Source organism: Salvia splendens, chromosome 7, assembly GCF_004379255.2.
Source record: "Salvia splendens isolate huo1 chromosome 7, SspV2, whole genome shotgun sequence".
Taxonomy (NCBI): Eukaryota; Viridiplantae; Streptophyta; class Magnoliopsida; order Lamiales; family Lamiaceae; genus Salvia; species Salvia splendens.
Genome location: NC_056038.1, coordinates 16,848,645 through 16,868,261, shown reverse-complemented (window position 1 = coordinate 16,868,261; position 19,617 = coordinate 16,848,645). Strand labels below are relative to the sequence as shown.

The 19,617-nt window shown below is 41.3% G+C and overlaps 2 protein-coding genes and 1 pseudogene across 3 annotated transcripts; all 3 read right to left on the bottom strand.

The window, feature by feature from the left end:
- Window positions 1–600: 600 nt before the first annotated feature.
- LOC121810499 (protein FAR1-RELATED SEQUENCE 5-like) lies at window positions 601–1,826 on the bottom strand. Its single transcript, XM_042211262.1, has 2 exons — window positions 1,429–1,826; window positions 601–1,309 (listed from the first exon to the last, which is right to left on the bottom strand). The coding sequence occupies exons 1-2, from the start codon at window positions 1,824–1,826 to the stop codon at window positions 601–603; spliced, it is 1,107 nt and encodes a 368-aa protein (XP_042067196.1).
- A 6,325-nt stretch (window positions 1,827–8,151) lies between these two features.
- Window positions 8,152–10,866, bottom strand: LOC121810498 (annotated as a pseudogene).
- Window positions 10,867–16,040: 5,174 nt separating this feature from the next.
- On the bottom strand, window positions 16,041–18,905 carry LOC121741132 (probable inactive receptor kinase At3g08680). 2 transcript variants are annotated; one of them, XM_042133833.1, is made up of 3 exons: window positions 18,779–18,905; window positions 17,320–18,572; window positions 16,041–16,924 (listed from the first exon to the last, which is right to left on the bottom strand). In XM_042133833.1, the coding sequence occupies exons 2-3, from the start codon at window positions 18,545–18,547 to the stop codon at window positions 16,311–16,313; spliced, it is 1,842 nt and encodes a 613-aa protein (XP_041989767.1). In that variant the 5' UTR covers window positions 18,548–18,572; window positions 18,779–18,905; the 3' UTR covers window positions 16,041–16,310. The 2 variants fall into 2 exon arrangements, with proteins under 2 accessions (XP_041989767.1, XP_041989766.1); XM_042133832.1 differs by lacking the exon at window positions 18,779–18,905 and having other exon boundaries at window positions 17,320–18,772.
- Between the last annotated feature and the right edge of the window lie 712 nt (window positions 18,906–19,617).

The following is a 19,617-nucleotide window of genomic DNA, read 5'->3' as shown; positions in this document are numbered from 1 at the left end:
TTCACAATCCTCTGTGCTTTACCCATGGAAGACACGGAAGGTACTGTATCACCGAAGAGTTTATGACTTAATTCTTCCATTCCGTCGAATAATGCAAAAATGTCGTCGCCATTGCTCTGTGCTCGTTGAAATAAATGAAAGTATAACGAATGTAGTTTGGTTGCTACAACATGTTTATCATCGACTTGGGAATCTGCGTAACCCCAACATCAGTAGTATAGCAATATGATGACATTACATATGAACGAAGCATTTGAAAAAAAAACTGAATGACGTTGAATACGAACCTGCAGATGTCGATGCCTCCTCACTCGGATCATTGTGTACTGATTTCAACAAAGGCGTCTTTAACCACCTTGTACCAATATATATTCCTGGTATTTCTTTCACGTCATGGTTTTTGAACAACCAAAAAATGTGGGAACATAATATTCCACGCCGCAGAAACAACTTGCAATCGCAGTGGTACGATTCGGTGCCAACTTCATGATGGACGACACCTTTGTTTCGATGGCTGTCCATTATTGTGTAAATCTCAGTATTGTCCTCCATCTCAAAGTGAGACATTCTGCAACGACGATGAGCCTGGACGACCTCATCTTAAACTTGCTGAAAGATGCGATCTGTATACATAGCCGCATCGTGTTTCTCAAATAAAAGCTCTGTTGACAGGATGGGGACTTTTGAAGCATCACAAAAATCGAGCCTTTCAGTTATGTTACGCTGAGCATCCAACGCGCTATCGTAGTGCATCACAAGGTCAGCGAGATTAAAATGCGGTTTTGTGTACCTTTTGAAAAAGCTATTCTCGGACTTAGAGAATGATGTTGTCTTCAACAACGACCCCATTGGGAAATCCCTAAAATATGCTGGAATCCAATACTCTCGTTGTGTGAACATGGTAGTGAACCAAGATTCATTTTGTAAACCATATTGGTCCACAATGGTCATCCAAGTTTCTTCAAATTCCTCTGGCTCCAACAATTCAGACCATATACAAGAGTCCAAATCCTTCTTCAACTCTTCGTTAGCAAGTATTCTTTTGGGAACCTTTTCAGGAAGCTTCATCATTATGTGCCACATGCACCAACGATGCACGGTACTAGTTAGAACTCGTTCTATAGCAAGTTTCATCCCCCGATCCTGGTCGGTAATTATCAACTTAGGCGCAAAACCCATACAATCGACAAACTCACTGAGCAACCAAGAAAATGTGTCAGCTCCCTCATTTGACACGAATCTGGCACCAAACGTAACAGGGCATACGTGGTTGCCTTTTCCAGTGAATGGCCCAAACACCATGCAATACCTATTCAACAAGCATATCAAGCAACGAACATTAGCAAACTGTCAACAAGAACTCAACACAACACCTTAATTGCAAGCCTAATAAAAAGATTAAAGATAATGTCAGACACGTGTGATTACCTGTTTGTTGAGTAGGTAGTATCGAATGATACAATGTCACCGAACATCTTGTAGTTCTTTCGTGACACAACGTCACACCAAAAAAGGCTAATTAACTTTCCATCACTACCTTGCTGGAATTTGTAATGGAAACCATCACAGGTGTTCTTCTCCTCCATTTGATTTAAAATCATTTGGACGTCAGCGCCTTTCATTTCTTGCAATATGTCGCGCTTGCCATTCCGTATGTCAGTAACGGTGCAACCCACCACATCGTAGCCACCCAAGAACTCCTTCAATAAATTGAAAGTCATTGTAGGTCCAATGTTGGCCTTTGAGCAGTCCTGCATGAATTTATAATGGATATCCCCAAGGTTGCGGTTGGATTTCATGTATCGGACATGCTTTTTATCGACCATCTTGTGATTGTGTTGGTCTACAAGTTGCTGACAACATAGCAAGGACTGCCAGGATTGGTTGAATACTTCAACGTAAGTTTGGCATTGCAATGACACCTGCTAGAACGGCGTCTACGTTTGGTAGAACTCCCCTCTTCGTCAACATCCCACTTTTCACCTTGCCGGCTGCATACTATAGTCTGCCAGGTTTTGACACCATTTGAGTATTTGTGTCCGAATCTAAGAGTATCAAAATGGCATTCCTTGGCGTATGCTTCATAAAAAGAAATTCCTTCGTCTAATGTTTCAAACACCTGACCAATGTAAGGTTTCATGTCGGGTCTGCAATCTGGGTTAACTGCATCTATAGACAAAACAAATAAGTGTCAACATGACAACGGAAAAGAAATGAATATAACAAACAAATAACACACACCAAATCAGAAAATCAGAGCAATGTCAACAACACACATCAACAAGATTTCAGCCAACATCAACATCAAAATATCAGTTAAGTACTCGGTATCTATGCACAATGTCAACAGCCAACAGCAATCAAAATTGATGCAGAACACAAAATCGTGGGTGATTACAACAGCAACATTAATCTCTCCAAAAACACCATCTGGGTGACACACAAACATAATAGCCGATAACAAAGAAGGCAACAACAACCAATTCGATATATAGCCTACAACTCAACCTCATTCATCAACTAACGCAGAAACATCAAACATAGTCTTCATTGGTTTCAACATTATGATACCCCTCTAGTTCAAATAAGCATGAAAAATACCATGAGCGTCGTCAAACATCTCCATTTCAACACAAACGTGAACTTTGAGCGTACGCCGGACAAATATACTCTGTAGAAGAATGCGGGAGAAGATTTATGAGATTAATTACCACCGGATAATTTTGATGGCTGAATGAGAGAGAGATGCTTCTTTCTAAATTAAATCTCTTTCTAAAATTGAAAATAATGGTAGTTTGTTAGATTGGAGATAAATTAGGGACTTAACTTTGACAATTCACGTCAACTAAGCAGTTACACTATTTAGTTAGCATGTTATGGAAGGGTGGAGTGAAATTAGGGATGAAGTAACCGATGCATGGCATGAATTCCATATACAACCCTAGTGACGTAACTTGTATTAGGTGTTGACATCGATAGGTGAATCCAATTGTTAACTGTTGATTATTTACCAAGAGTGATTAGGATTAAAGTTTGTAGTTTGTATTATATATAGATGTTTGTATTTGATCACACCTCTCTCTCTCTCTATATATATATATATATATATATATATATACATAGTGTAGTGCAGCCCCTACTGCAATTATTTTCTGCGTCCGCCCCTGTTTTGGAAGGGTTTGGTTTGCTACTGACTCAACTTATTTTTAACACAAGTATACCCACAAGTATACGAGGCTAATGTAGCAAACAACAAGCAAGAATATCACATCCACGTAGACAATAAGTGTCAACCTTATTACCATGAACCAACATCAACTACTATCTAGATAAATCAATTCGGTTTTGTTTTTCTAAATCTACTTAAAAGCAAAAGCATAAGCAATAACTAACGCAAATAGAGACAACTTGGACAAATAAAAGCAAATAAAAGATAATGGATGTAGATCAAATTGGAGAAGTAGAATCCTACGAGTTTGATAACAACTATCCTATGCTCAACTAAATTCCAAACTATGCCAGCAAGGGTCTCAAGGGTTATTAAGCTATCACTAAGCTAAATCTATATCTTCTCCCGAAGCATACAGTTTGTAGATTACTACCTAGAACCGAAGTGTCCTTCCAAGAACTAAGGCAAGAACTACTGAAAACTCCTAAGATACTTAGCTTCATTCAAAGACTCAAATATCCCGATTATATTGGCAAAGACGTCAACTTCTTTTCTTTCAAATTAAACTACTCATCTCCCGATTATTGTAGTAGAATCCACATGCATTAATAAGGTGAACGGTCAAATAAATGTATAAGCACAAGAGAAGTGAAAATAATCACATGAGCCAAGACATAAAAAATAAGAATTCAATTAAACATAAGAATCATTGTATCTCTCTCGTAGAACTCTACAGAGGGTTTAGCCGCACATGTTCATCACGAAAGTCAAATAACAAAAGGGATGAAACATCATAAAACTAAACTAACTACACCCTTGAGTTGTGAAATCTTGATTGGAAGCTCATTCTTCAAACCTTGGAATGAATTGGGGAAGTTCAATCTTGAATTCTTGCTCTCAAAGTTGTCTTTCTCTCTTGGATTGTAGGAATGGTGAATAATGATCTGAAAATTGCCCAATAAATTATATGTTTAGTGCCCTAACTTTCCAAACATGATTAGGCATCAAAATCCCTCAAAAAGGTAAAAAAATCTGTGTTTCCTCCTTTCCTGAGCGAGCCGCTCCGGTTTAGCGCGGAGGTGGAGCGGGCCGCTCCAATGTTCCTAGACAGCATGCAATCTTCGTAAAATGGTATAACTTTCTCTACATAATTCCGATTGAGATGTACAAGATACCCACACGAAGCTCTTTCAAAGACGAAGAGAATGATATGCATTTTGAACTAATTGGACTTGAAAATCGCTAGAGAAAAGAGTCTCTAACCAAGGCTACTGCACATCCACATATTTTTTTTACCTTTTTCTACACATTCTACACAAAATGATCAAAGTACCAACATAATAGAGAAGTAGATATAAACACACCTAATAATAGACGAAATGTGACTGGATTCATATAAAACTACCTTTTAAAACCATGCAAAATCCAAGTATGTCAACTACCACGCTTGGGGTTGAGTTTTAAATAGGCGTAGAATAAATTGGGACCTACACCTATCATGATCAGTAAGACTACCTAAACGGGTGATCAGTAAGACTCTGGATTCATGCTCGTGGTATGTGTATGTAAACGGGTGAACTGGACTACTGGTGAACATGTGAAAAGTGAAATCTTACTATAAATGGATAGACAAAAGCAAAGAGGAATAACAGACACAGATAGCTAACTAACTACCTAAACATGCAGAAAAGCTGAAAAGGTGGAAGGACAAAAAGCATAAAGCAACAAAGTGGTTCCAACTTAGATTGTGACATTGTCTTCTTCACCAAGCAAAGAAAATGATCTGAAAATTAAAGCTCCATTGATGAATGCTCGGAATCAAACTCAAACGACTCAGGTCTAACACAAAATCATGTCGTAAAATCCAGATCTAAACTAGAAATTTAACTACGGCAACTAAATCATGCAGAAAGGAATAGATACCTAAACTGGCTAACATGCAAGGTGGCTGAAATGAACAGAACACAGATCCATGCATCTTCAGAAGAAATGACCGATTGAAACTTAGAAAAACTTGAAGAAACACTAGATCTAACTTAACTAGGAAGATTCGAGCATGTAAACAACATAAATCAACGTAAAACTACTAGATCTATCTAACTAGGCGTAAAGAAATCATAAGTGAGCTAGAATTCGAAACAAACCAAAAGAAATCCATTGCATTCACGGTATTCAAGCCAAAAGATGTTTCTACGACAGATTAACTAAGATCGATGTCAAAAGCAAGGCAAATAAGTACTAAAACTTAAGCATTCATGAAAACAACGCGACTAAAGATTGTTTGGGCTCCTCGGAGCAATAGAACGGATAATCTTCTGGAACTACGGTAGCAAACTGGCTGGCACGGAAGACGAACTCCTCCTTCCGACAGGTGGCCGGAAGCTTCAAGTAAACACTGGACTAAGAGTGAGGAATCAGAGTGAATGGAGCTAGTCTCCAAGTATATCTTCCTTCTTCATTTAGTTTTCTATTCATTGGGTGGCTTGCTTTGGGCTTTCTTCTTCAGAAATGACAGTTCTGCCCCTCTTCAATAGTTAACCATTTCCTGGCAATCCATTCACTCTTCGCTCAAGCTCTGGATGCTAATATTGCACCCTTCTAATGTCATTTTCACTTGAATTAATTTTGACTCCCTTCTGGTTGATTTGAACTTTAATCTGCACACTTCCGCAACTTTCTTGCACATGATATTCGTTAAAGCATATCATTCTGACCTGTAACCAAGGCTTAAGACACGACTTATCAGCCGTTCTCCCACCACTCCGGGTATGCGACTACTTGAAAGCACGATTCTTTAGTGTGTTTTTTCATCCCACAATGAGTGTAAAAAAGCTTGCTTTTGTCGATTCTGGGTCGATTGGAAGGAGGGCCACGCGAGGTCAGTTTCCGGTGTCACGGTGGCGGCGGCTGTGCCGTTCAGGTGCGAACCCTGCCCCAATTCCAGAATCTAGGGCTAGGGGTTGGGGCGTGGGTTTCTAGATCTCCTGTTCCTACTATCCTCTTGTTTGAGAATCCCGAATACGTCTTCGGCTGTGGGTTAGGGTGTTGCCTTGAGGAGCTCATGTCGGAGGCCGTCATATTTGCCATCCAATCCAGAGAGGAATTGGTACAGCCTCCTTGTTTCTGTTTATTTTTTGTATGTGTTGACGGCTTTGTCGCAACAGGTGTATGGACACGGCTTTCAGGTGTCGATACCCACCCACAGATTATGTAATTCTCCCAATATGTTTCAAGTGATTCATTCCCTTGGGCGAGTTTGTTGGTTCTGGTCTCAAGGTCGTAGACTTGGACAGGATCTGCTCGGGCTATTAACGTTGTTGTGATGCTTCACCACATTGCCTTGGCGGTTTGATGTTTGAGTGAACTGAACCACAAGGCGCGATTCCATGTTCCAGGAGAACACCATGAAGTCAGTCGCCTGCCATTCCTTGAACTTTGGGTCGTCGGGTTTGGGCGGATCGGTGTCTCCCTCGATGTGGTCGAGCCTCTCTCGGCAACCAATAGTTATGCGCATAGCCGAGATCAAACAGGGAAGTTTTTCCCATCTAGTTTGATCCCTATTAAAACTGACTCTGTTTTAGCCATTTGGATTCGTGTATTTGGTGTAGGGTTGGCAAATCGTGCGGATTGAGTCGTTATCGGGTCAACCTGATAATGACCCAACCCAATAAGGCCTAACCTGAACCCGACATGTTAAGGAAACTGTAAATCCGAACACGAACCCGACCTGCTACCTTCAAATCCGAACACGACCCACACCCGACACGAACCCGTTATCGACACGATATAATATGGGTTGACACGACAAGATAACAACCCGAACCTGATATTACACGATTAAAACCTATTATTACACGATTAAACATTCATTTTTAACCTAATTTACACAATTAAAATTCATTTTATACTATTTAAACCTAATTTATAAGAAATTAAAAAATTAAAGTAATATATATATTTTAAATAATAATAAAAATAATAATATTATTTCTTAATGGGTTACCCATATCCGACCCGAACCCAACCCGAAATTATCGGGTTCTTAATGGGTCAACCCGATAAGGACACGGATCCAATAAGACTTGACCCCAACCCAATAATTTCGTGCTGATTCGTGTCAGATTATCGTGTCGTGTCGAAAATTGCCAGCCCTAATTTGGTGCTCACTTGATCCGGTCTTTGTTTCAGGTTGGGAATAGGTATGGTAAGGATTGTTTATTGCCTTGAATTGGCCAAAGGGTTGAGATGGGTTGTGGAACAGTGATGATAATTTTCTGATTTCCAAAAATATGAAGATCGAACTCTTGCTCGTGATACCATGTTGAAAGGATTGTAGAGAAAATGATTGTTATATTATTGTTGAATGAAGATGATATCTAACACCCTTGTATTTATAGGGGTGGTGGATACTCTTTTCAATGAGTGTTTCTTGGAACAATGCTCTCTTGGAACTAAACACAATAAATGTTTTATCTTGTAAAGTTGTTACCAACTATTCTAGGAACTCTAAAGTCCTTTATCCAACAGAGATGTGGTCTAAGATTATTTTAGTTGAAGGGGAGTGACTATGACTAATTATCACATGATTATCCATCTAAGATTGAGTTGTGAGATTCAATCTTATGAACTAATTACACAATACATATTTACTCCCGATATATAATCTTCCAAACCGAACAACCCCTAGTTTGACTAGTTAATGAGTATGGTAATGATCTTTATAAGGTAAAGCAAATGTGTCATTGGTGCATTTACAAACAAACTGCTTCCTCGAGCACTTTGCGTAGATTTGCCGTAAGATGAGAAACAACTATACATATCTTACAACCAAAATAGGTAAGCTAAAAAGTTATCAATGTAACTAAACAAAGAGCTATAAATCTAAACATGGTTAAAAACAACCATAATTAATACAACAAACATTGGTTGAGTTCTTGCATGATGCTCTAGCTACTTAGCTTTGTCAAGCAAAAACAAGCAATTCAATGCGGCCAGCTTGCGTTGGAACCACAAACGGATGCAACTTTCTTCTGAAGGTCCGACTTGTTAGATCCCACGAGCTTGTCCAGCTGTCGCCCGTCTTTCAGGAAAAAGAACATCGGAGTGGCCTCGACATTCCATTCAGCACTCAATTCCTGCACCATCATTTACAAGTTCGGAATGGGAAAGGAGCTCCAAAATATGAATGGGAGAGGAAACTTACATCCAAGTCATCGACATCAACTGTTAATAACACAACCGATGTATATTTATCAGCAAGTTCGGAACAAGCAGGTGCTATCGCTCTACAAGGACCGCACCATGATGCGCACTGAAGTTCACAACCACCTGTTCCCACAACACAAGGTAGTATAAGAAAATAAACTCCTTAACTAACAACCAATTTGCAAAACATATTTCCAAATGTATACTTCCAATTTCATTTTTCCCTGTCTATCTTACTTAAATAAGGTCAATATCCTACAACTTTGCCTTCTCGTTTGGCTTCTGGTGTCTCTTCTTCCCACTTGTCCATTGTAGTTACAAGATGGACATTGTTTCCCCAGCAAGTGCTGCCTTGCCATCGTGATCACCATTTCGTTTGTACGACTTGAGTAGACCCAAAGCCTACAATTAGTCTAACTATAAATCATAACAAAGATTGATAATTTATCAGAATAAACACTCTCGTAAAGAAAAAGGATGCAGTGAGGATGCACGGATTACCTTAGTGTAATACTGATAAGGCTCATTTCATGCATCGGTTTAGGGGTAAAATGTACGCTACTTGATCGGTTTTATCGCGCAAAGCAAGTGTTAAATGTGCAGAAATGCCGCTTGACCAAGGCAACCAGGCCAAACTGATCAAGCAAGTACAATAGGCGAAAAAGGCCAGAAAGCGGGGGAATTGATCAAGGGAAGTAATCAAGCAGCTAAGGAGGGGACCACTGGCTTCCAGAAGAAAGACATGTGAGGCAATGAGCTGGATGGTGCGCATCATTCTGTTAGCAAGGACAACGTTCTAGAATGGGACACATGTTGATATATGAGATGCAAGGACGGAGCTGAGTCATGAATCTGTTACAGAAAAGCGTCGTCATTCTAGAAGGAAAGCACATAGCAATCAACGAGTCGCTCACTCTCAGCATGAGCGAATATTCCCTGCCAAGATCGTTATCCAGCTGGAGGTCGTGCCGAGCCTATAAATAGAGGATGTGCCACCACGCAAAAAGAATCTGATCCTTTACTTTCCGTCTTTAGTTTAGTTTAGTTTAGTTTAGCTCTCTAGTTAGTTCAGTTCTCTAGATAGCTTAGATAAAGTAATGCTTAGTTAGAAAGGGTGATTGAAGAAGCGCTGCAGAATACTTGATATCTGTCGGCGTATTCTAAAGTTTCCCGCCGAGGATCTTCTCGGTTTACTTGCTTTCGTAGTTCCGAAGTGTTAGCTTAGTTTAAATTTCACGCTGTACTGTTCTGAGTTTTAGCTTTAATCAAAGTTGCTTTTGTTTTCATCATTATGCTTACTGTTCTAAGTAGTTAATTTTCATTCTAGTCTGAAATTCACTTGACCCAGTAGTTAAATTTCCCTTGAGCAAGTAGTTAGTTACTTTCTGTCTAAGTTAAAATCAGTAGTTAAAAACTCTCAAAGTTAAAACGTGGCAGCAGCCAACCCCCTGTTCACTACTCACACACTTGATACACTAGCTTCTCTGTGGGATCGACCCCGAACTTGCCGCTTTACTGTTAAAGTAGCGCGAGATTGGGAGTTTATAAATTACTTTGGTAGGAAACGAGTGAGAGCGAGATTGCATTGATCAAATGGCAACGACATTTGCTAACTGATCCAACCGGTTCAGTTATCTTCCATATAACTTGATCCATACTCTATTCGCGCCCATTCTCGAGGCTTTCCAAAATGGCGCCGTTGCCGGGGAAGCATGGTGTTATTTTATGTTTGTGTGTAGCACATAGGTGTATATAATTTTGTTTCTTTCTTTTCTCATTTGTTTTTTCTTCTGTTGATGAGAAGGTACCACCGCGGCGACCACTGGAATCACCCTCTTATATACAGAGGCACTAACGCTCATTGGAGAGTCCAAGAAGCCGGCGTAGTTACCACTCGTTACAGAGTCGCACTAGCAGCAGCAGTAGTCGTTGACCAACTGACCAGCGAAGAAGAAGGAGAGCAGAACGCGCAACCTAAACCACCACCACTTGAACAAGCAGAAGCAGAGATGGCCCTCGTCGACAATGACTATGGAATAGGTTCTCTGCATGCTCATGAAAAGAAGGATCCCACAAATGTCATTGCCGTTACTCCTGGGATGCGAACCATCGCGATCAAGTCAGGAGTACTGGCCGTTTTATCCCATTTTTACGGCCTTTCAAAAGAATGCCCGTACGCCTTCCTAGAGGAATTTTACCGGTTGAGTGATCTCTTCTGACTCAGCTAGTTGTGGCGGCTTACAGAAATCCATAATTGCCCTTTCAATGGCTTGATCATCCATTTCCCCAGTCATCGTTGCATCGAACCATTCAGCTGCTTCCTTCTTAAGCTGTTCATCTTCAATGGAATCAGTGGAAGGTCTTTTGAAGAATTCCTTTTTCTCCCAAGGTCTGATAGTATCTACCGATTGTATGCTCTCACTATCATGTGGCTTTCTCACAGCTTTATCAATATCGAATGTAAGCTGTTCTCTATTAAAACCCAGATTCATCGTCTCATGGCGGACGTCTATGACTGCACTGGCTGTAGATAGGAATGGCCATCACAAAAGGACTCTAATAGATTCCTCCGCTCCTGGCTCTGTCATCTTTATGACGAAGAAGTCGGCGGGGTACATGAATTTGTTTATCTTGACGATTTCATCTTCTAGAACTCCATCTGGGTGAATGTAAGACCCGTCTGCTAGCTGTATCACCATATCGGTTTTGACAAGCTTAGCTTCTCCTAGCTTCTCGTATATAGAATACGGCATAATATTGATGGAAGCCCCTAGGTCGCACATTGTGTGCTCCATTTGAACGTCTCTGATGGAAATTGGGAGTGTGAACACCCCTGGGTCAGTCTTCTTTGGTGGAAGATCACTAGGATGGATCACCACGGCTACATTTTCTGCTTCGACCATCCTTCCTTTCTCAGTGACTTGTTCAAGGGCACTAGACTCTCCTTCTTTTGTGACTTGACCAAAGGCGTTGGACTCATGGTCTTCTTCATGATTGGGTCCGTCTGTGGGTGCTGGAGAACTCGCAGATGGGCTTTGATAAACTTTTCTGATTTTAGAGATACTGCATTGACATTCTCTCGCCCAGGTGGTGGCTGCACTGTAGCCGGAATTTTTCCTTCATTTCCCCTCAGCTCGCCAGTGACATGGCGACCTGAGATAACTGCTTTGTAAGCATATCTAGTGCAGCCCTCTGTTCTCTCTGGGCTTCTGGTATTTTTCGCATTGCATCGTGGGGCTGATGTGGGATCATCATATCTCCTGGACCTTCATTTTGCTGTTTGTTATACCTCTGATTAAAACGACCTCCTCCATGGCCTTGTAGATAGTAGCCGGAAGGTCCATACTGTTCTGGCTGGTTCTGGGGTAAATGATTCTGTTGGCTCTCTTGGAAGTACTGTGGGTTCCCTTGGGATTGCTGGTTTCCTCTCGGGTGCGGCGGAACATAATTGACCACTTGATTATTTGGTTTTCTTCCCTGGTTGTTTGACTGAGGGCCTTGGTGTTGGAACCCCCAATTCCCTTCCTGTTGTCGACTTAACCAGTTAGGTTGTCCTCCACTTGACCAGTTGCCCTGCTGTCCTGCTAACCAGGTCCCCTGACCGCCTTTTATCTTGTTGCCTCCATCCTGTGGTCTTTCATGAATGCGTGCGGGCCAATTGGGCTGTCCTTCGATGAATTGTAAGTACTGTTGCGCTGGTTGCGGTGGTTGGCTTTGATTTGAATCACTCCACCTAAAGTTCGGGTGGTCTCTCCATGGAGCGTCTCTCTGTTTACCCTGGATCCAGTTGCCATTCGCATTCCAGTGGCCGACGGCATTCACTTGGGCTTGCGGCTCCACCTCAGGGGGAAACTCGCAATAGTAATAGTGATGCTCTTCTGGTGGTGGCGGCGGCGGCACATACTGCTGTTCTTTGGGTGCAGGTGGCGGAGGTGCTCTGGATTTCTCTACTGCCTCTAGCAGCTTCTTCTCCATCTGCTCAAATCGAGCCTCCAGCTTTTCGTCATTGCGCGCCTCGGCTGCGTGCACCGCACCCCTTCTGTACTGGCTACGGGATGTCTTGTACGAGCGCTTAGCCTCGATAAGCCTTTCCAGGATGTTTTTGGCTTGGCTGAATGGGTCTTTGAGAAATCCCCCTGAGCTGCGAGGTTGAGGTCGTTCTTGTTGTCGACTGTCAGTCCACCGTAGAAGATCGAGTAGATCTCCCGCTCCCCCAGCTTGTGGTTGGGGCATGCTTGAAGCAGCCCTTGGAATCTATCCCAGTATTGGCCGATGGGCTCATCGTACTCCTGTCTGGCTTCTGTAATCTCCCGCTTGAGGGCACTCGTTTTTGACGTTGGAAAGAATCGATCAAGGAATATCATTCGGAACTCGGCCCATGTTTTGATGGACCCTTTTGGCAGTCTCGACAGCCATACTCCAGCATCACCCTTCAAGACGAAGGGGATGGCCTTTAGCCTATAATCTTCAGACGTAGATCCAGTCGGTACGGGCTGGATATCACAGTATCAGCAAAATTCCTCCAGGAAGGCGTACGGACATTCTTTTGAAGGAAGGTCCCTCGCCTACAAGGCAACTATTGCCTTTACCTGCATCGCCAGTTACCCTCAAGAATCTGTCCAACCAGACGTATCAAAAACCATCCAAACCAAATCTGCAAGGACATGGAGGACAATTGATGGAAGAACTGAGGCTGGGTCAAGAGGTGGTCAAGTGGAAAACAGCAGACGCGATAAAGATTGACCCAGATCTGTGCATGTATCCCGCCAGGTTAGAAGAAGGAGTGACACCCCACCTTGATCGACAACGCAGACTCGACCCCGCTTTGAGAAAGGAAGAGCTCATAGTGGGGCAGAAAGAGCTACTCTTCCAGTGTCAACTCAAACTGATACCCAGGAGGCGAAATTCAAAATGGGCGGACCCTCGTACCATCATGACAACGCACACACAAGAGGCAAACATACTCCCAGGAGACCCCCCCCAATTCGTTCTCCATCGTGGTCAAGAGTCATCGGGTTGAGCCCTACAGAGACAAGACCGAGGCGGACACAATGGAAGAAATTCCACTGATCCTGCCTAGGCATGCACAACGGTTCCGAACCGCCGGTTCCGGTTCATGAACCGGCGGTTCACGGTTCATCATATGCATGAACCGGAACTGGCCCGCCAAGGATCCCGGCGGTTCCGGTTCCGGTTCAAAAAACCGCCGGTTCACGAGGCGGTTCAAAACTGCCAGTTTTTTGCCTGAACCGCCGGTTTCGGTTCATGAACCGGCGGTTCAACCGAAATTTTAAAAAAAATTATTTATTTATTAAAATTGATTTTTATATTTAAAAACAACTTTTACAAATAAATGAATACAAGAAATTCATAATAGCCCATATATATTTGATGGGCTTGCGAATTTATGAAACCATTCTTGGTTGTTTATCTTTTATAGAGACATCCTTGAATGTTTTATGTTTCACTTTCGATGAGGGACAAAGTCATTCTTGGTTGTTTCTCTTTTATAGAGACACCCTTGAATGTTTTATGTTTCACTTTCGATGTGGGACAAAATCATTCTTGGTTGTTTCTCTTTTATAGAGACATCCTTGAATGTTTTATGTTTCACTTTCGATGTGGGACAAAATATGTTGAAGTATTTTCTTTTATAACTACATGTTTAGAGCATTCATTCATCTTTTTCCAATGTGGGATACAAAATTTTCTTTTGACTTCTAATTTTCTTCATGTTTTGTATAATATATAAACAAAATTATTATTCAAATATATTCTTGATTGATAAAAATAAAGAATTATTGAGAAATATAATTTGTATATAGAAAATATTTATTTGTATAATAATTATTGTTAGGTTTATACAATTTGTATAAGAATTATTCTTTTAATGTGTATAATATTATTTATTAGTTAACATATATATAAATTTATAAATATAAGCAAATCATTAATGATAAATAACTAATGAATAATAGTTTATGTAATAATATTTGTTATTAATTTATAATAATAGAAGATATAGTATTAATATAGACGAAGAATGATGGACGATCTATCATATACTTATAAATAATGACTTTTATCCCACATTGAAAGAAAGAGTAGCACATTCAAGAATGTGTAACTATAAAAAAGAATAATCCAATACACTCTCTTCCAATTTAAATCAAATCCAATATAATTCCAACTTCATCCTCATCCTCGGATGCCGGCGCCGAGAGTGGCGACCGGGAAACCTCGTTCCAGGCCCAAGTTGAAAACCCCAGCCCATCCTCTCAACTTCCACCATAAATCAGCGCCGCCGCTCCACCTCCCGCAGTGGACGAAGAGACCTTACGGCGCCTCGATAAAATCCTCCGGAGTATACCCTCCGCTCCAACTTCTTGAATGTTGATGAAGCACAAAATTCCAATTTCATTTGATAAAATGTACCTTCAAAAATTCTGATTGTTATTTCTCTACCCACGACATAATATAACTGTATAAATAATTCTCATTGACACAAATATGTCTGGAAAATTATATTACAAAGATCATGACCAATTTTAGGGAAAATAGGCAGAATAAAAGAATCATTGTCGTTGATGTCAAGAATCTTAAAGAATCATCTTCCTTTATGTCGAGAATCATAATAGAATCATAACGCACGTAAGGATTAAAAGTTACCTTAGAATTGATCAACATTAAAAAAGGTGATCGGACAACGAGATGCCCAAATTGAAAAAAGGAGGAGACCTACTTCATATAATAGAACTCCGTGCATGGAGCATCTAGGAAACAAAAACAATTTAATCAGATTTATTTTTTTGGTTCATTGAATGATAACTGGTTTTACTTTTTTTCCTATGAGATCAAGTTTATAACCACCTTTAATGTTGACACAATTTGCTTTTGAATTCAAGTTAATACCTTATTTTATTAAACAAATTACTTATAAAGAAGATTGGACAATACTAATAGTGATGCTCATCTCATGGGTCAGAACCGATGGTTGCGATTGGTTCCGGTTCCACGTTAGTATGAACCATAACCAGACGGTTCTCCGGTTCAAACTCATCAGGTTTGTGCTGGTTTAGGCAGTTTTGAGCCGGTTTTTAACTTTAACTACAAATAAAATTTGAACTATAGATATTAGACAATGCATAAATCAAGTTCAAAAAAAATTTAACAAAGACAGGAATCGCAATTTTATGACAATGCATAAAATGGTCAATGTAGGTTAAATCCTTGTTCCAAATCAACATTATCAAGCAGACATAAATAATAAACGACTTTATATCATGGTATATCGAACACCAAATCAATACTCCCTCCGTCCCACAAGAGCACTTTGGGTTAGACACGAGTTTTAATGCACAATTGGTGAAAATAAGAGAGATAGAAATAAAAAGTTATTAAAAATATTATTAGTGTAGAAGGGGGTCCCACCTCAATAGAGATAAAAAAAAAGTTTCAAAATTGGAAAGTGTATATTTTTGTGAGACGAATTAAAAAGGAAGAAGTGCATGCCCAAATTTTGGTGGGCCCGAATCTTTAGATAAGTCCAACTGGAATAATTAATTTGTTAAAAAAAATCAATACTTTGATATTCCTTTCCACGAGTATGCATGGAGGAACCGGGGTTTGAGTTTTAGAAATTTATGTGAATGCTCCGACTCTTATCTAAGAAGCAAAAACGCAATCATGATGTAGAGTACATATCTATTATTAATCTACTCTAATTCTCTAAAGATAAATGAAACAAGGCATGCAAATGAAAGGGATGTTGGGAAGCTAGCATCCCTCTTTAGGAAATGAAAAATGGTCGCTACACAATACAAACTACACTGCAAATCACATCACAACCAACAAACACAAAATCCAAATAATAATATTGTCTAGTAGTAGTACTAGTTGATATACATGTTGGATACTACAATTTCCCTCCCCTGTCTTACGGCGTCTGCGCGTTGTCCTCGGACGACGGCCTATTATCGACGTCGGGATGTCGTACCCTCTCCATCATCCCCACCACCTCATCCATCGACGGCCTCGCCTCCGCCACCTTGGTCACGCAGCAGAACGCGATCTGCAGCATCTGCACTAGCTCCTCCTCGACCCCGCCATGCTTGATCAGCTCCACGTCGAAAACCTCAGCCGTCCACTCCTCCCGGACCACGGACCTCACCCACCTCGGCAGATCAACCACCTCCTCGTACCCGGGGTACCTCACCGGGCTCTTCCCCGTCAGCATCTCAAGAAGCACCACACCAAAGCTATACACATCCGACTTGTGTGTGGCGGCCTTCTTGGCCTCAATCACCTCTGGTGCTCTGTATCCGGCTACACGATACTTGACGTCACTGTAGCCTGTTAGCATAGGGCTCAACCCCAAGTCGGAGATGCAGCCGTCGAGACCTCCTCTTAAGAGTATGTTGGAGGACTTTATGTTGCCATGGATGAACTTCGCCCCACCTTCTGAGTGAATGTGTGCCACACCTCTTGCTGCTCCGATCGCCACATTTAGCCTCGACTCCCAGTCCAATCCTCCCCCTACATCTCGATTTCCTGCACATAAGGGCAGAGGGTTATACAAGAAGAGTAGCGATAAAATGCAAACTGTATGTTTTCTTCAAACTCCAACATAAAATGCAAACTGTATGTTTTCTTCAAACTCCAACATAAAATGCAAACAGCAAACTGTATCTTCTCTACAAATTCCAAACTATGATCTGGATTGTTAGATTGCAAGATTTGATATCAACAGAGGACAAATAACATCAACAGAAAATGTCAACATTGTGTTGACATTATCAAATCTTAAAATATAACGGTCCAGATCATAGTTTCAAGTTCGTACAATATATTGATTTTGCAGTTGATTACATCCCTATGCAAGAATATACACAAAATCATTAACAAGATGATATGGGACAAGAATGAGGATTTTCAAAGAAACATACCGTGCAGGGCAGCAGAGAGGCTACCCGAAGGCATATACTCATAGACGAGAAGCTTCTCGTCGTTGGAGCAATAGTAAGCAAGCAAGGGGACAACGTTGGGGTGGCGTCCGAGGCGGCCTACGTGCTCCATGTACTGATCGAACTCCTTCTTGGCAACTCCGACCTCTTTGAGTCTCTTAACAGCGACGGTGGTGGACTCGTCTAGGATGGCTTTGTAGGTGGTGCCGTGGCTCCCCTTCCCCAACACCTCCGCCGACGCCCGGAGCAAGTCCTCCAGATCGAAGCCGAATGAGATTCCTTCCATCACTGTCAGCCTCACCTTCTCCGCCCCTTGCACTCCACTCCCGAAATCATCCGACTTCAGATTCTCCGTCGCCACTCCCCCGTCCGATGATGAAGTCTTCACCTTGATCACTCTCGTCGAGGCCCTCTCGCCATCGCTCCTCTTCTTTATACAGAAGAGGAGATACATCATTGCTAGTAAAAACAGAGCTACGCAAGCGATTGCTATAGCAACAATGGCTCCCACGTTAAGCTTCCTTGTTTTCGTTGGTGGAGAAGGCGATGAGGTTGAGAGATTAGCGTTTCCGACGAAACAGGAAGCGGGGAATCTGCGGAGGGACTGAGGGATGGTGCCGTTTAGCGAATTGTAGCTGACATTGAAAAGATTGAGAGATGGAATGTCTAAATCAGGCAGATTTCCGGTGAAGGAGTTGGATTGGAGGTTGAGCACGGCGAGCCTCGTGAGGTTAGCGAGGGAGGGCGGGATGAGGCCGGAGAGGGAGTTGGAGGAGAGATCTAAGAGGGCGAGACGGGGCGGGAGGGAGGCCGGGATGGGGCCGGAGAAGTTGTTGCGTTGTAGGTACAGAGCTTGGAGGGAAGGGAGGGAGAGGATGTCGGAAGGGAGATCGCCGCTGAGGTGGTTTGATCTCAGGCTTAGGACTTTGAGGTCGTCCAGCTTTCCGATCGTGCTGGCCGGAATCCGGCCAAAGAGGCCGAGGGCCGGGAGATGGACTCCCGTCACTCGGGTTTTGTCGTTGGAGCAGGTGATGCCTGTCCATGTAGTGCAGATTGTGCCCGCGGCGCTAGCATTCCAGTTGAGCTCGCGAACGTGTGGAACGCTGCCCGCGAAATCGAGGAGGGCAGCTGCGTCGGAGCTGAGGTCGGAGTTGATGTGTGTGGCCAGTGATAGCAAGAGAATAATGGTGGTGGTGATGAGTTTTTTCATTGGACTTTGATTTTTTTTGCTTCAGCTGAAAGAGCAACAAATTTAAACAATCATACCAATTGAAATAAAACAGGAAATCATCATTCTGTTAATCATGAAGAGCATCATGATTGTTGAAACAAGCATGTATAAGTATAACTAGTGAAGCATACTAGGTTGAGCAAGGGAGAAAGAGAGAGAGAGAGATGTGATGATGGATGAATCAAATGGTTGGAAATTTTGATATTTCACCTTTTGCAGATTCTGTGCAAGCTTTTTTATTCTACTACAAAAGCTAAACCACTACTATGTTTTCACTTTTATTTGATGTTCTTCACATTCAATTTTACTACTATTTCCTTAGCATGGGATTGATTGATTGATTAACAAAATTATGCAATACTTTATACTTGAAATTTGAGAATGTTCATTATTGGACAAAATGTAATTTGGTGCTGTACTGAAATGGAAAAGGGAGGCGTCGGCAAGATTATGAGCTTGCTTAGTGAGAAAGACATCAATTATTTGAATTATAGAGTTAATTGCGAAGCCCTTTTTTTGTGAAAAAGCTAAAGTTGGGAAAAGTGTAGTGGTGGAAAAGCAGAAGTCGCTTTATATAATGCAAATCAAATTTGTTCTGTTTTTAAATTGAGGGTTATTTGCATTTTCAGGTAAGAGATTGAGAAAAAATAGGGAAGAATCAAAAACCCATACTAGTAAAGAAGAAGGAAATAATTCAAAAATAAAGTAAAAGCGAAAGCAAAAGTATAGTTGCCACTTTGGTTTGGTGCTACTAAAGCTAAGATAGGCTGGTTTAGAGAGTAGTATGTCTAGTCTTTCTAAGTTATACATTAACCTAAATTCTAAATAATACGCCCCAAAACTAATCATATGTATGACGGAGAGATTTCAACACTCAAATAAGCCAAAAATAAAATGTAAAAGAGGACTAGTTGAATACACACACTCAAGCAAAAAGAAAGGTTCTAGTATTAGCTTAAAACAATTAAATAGATTCTACTTTTAATAATTAAAAAAAAACACCATTTCCCACCGAAATTACCGGCGCAGACACATACAAAGAGACAACT

Bases quoted from the DNA above. Each gene is read 5' to 3' on its own strand.
- LOC121810499 (XM_042211262.1), bottom strand. From the start codon at position 1,826: ATGGTCGATAAAAAGCATGTCCGATACATGAAATCCAACCGCAACCTT. The intron at 1,310-1,428 runs GTAATCACACGT...CTTGTTGAATAG, and splicing joins ACTACCTACTCAACAAACAG to GTATTGCATGGTGTTTGGGC.
- LOC121741132 (XM_042133833.1), bottom strand. From the start codon at position 18,547: ATGAAAAAACTCATCACCACCACCATTATTCTCTTGCTATCACTGGCC. The intron at 16,925-17,319 runs GTATGTTTCTTT...CCTTATGTGCAG, and splicing joins CCTCTCTGCTGCCCTGCACG to GAAATCGAGATGTAGGGGGA.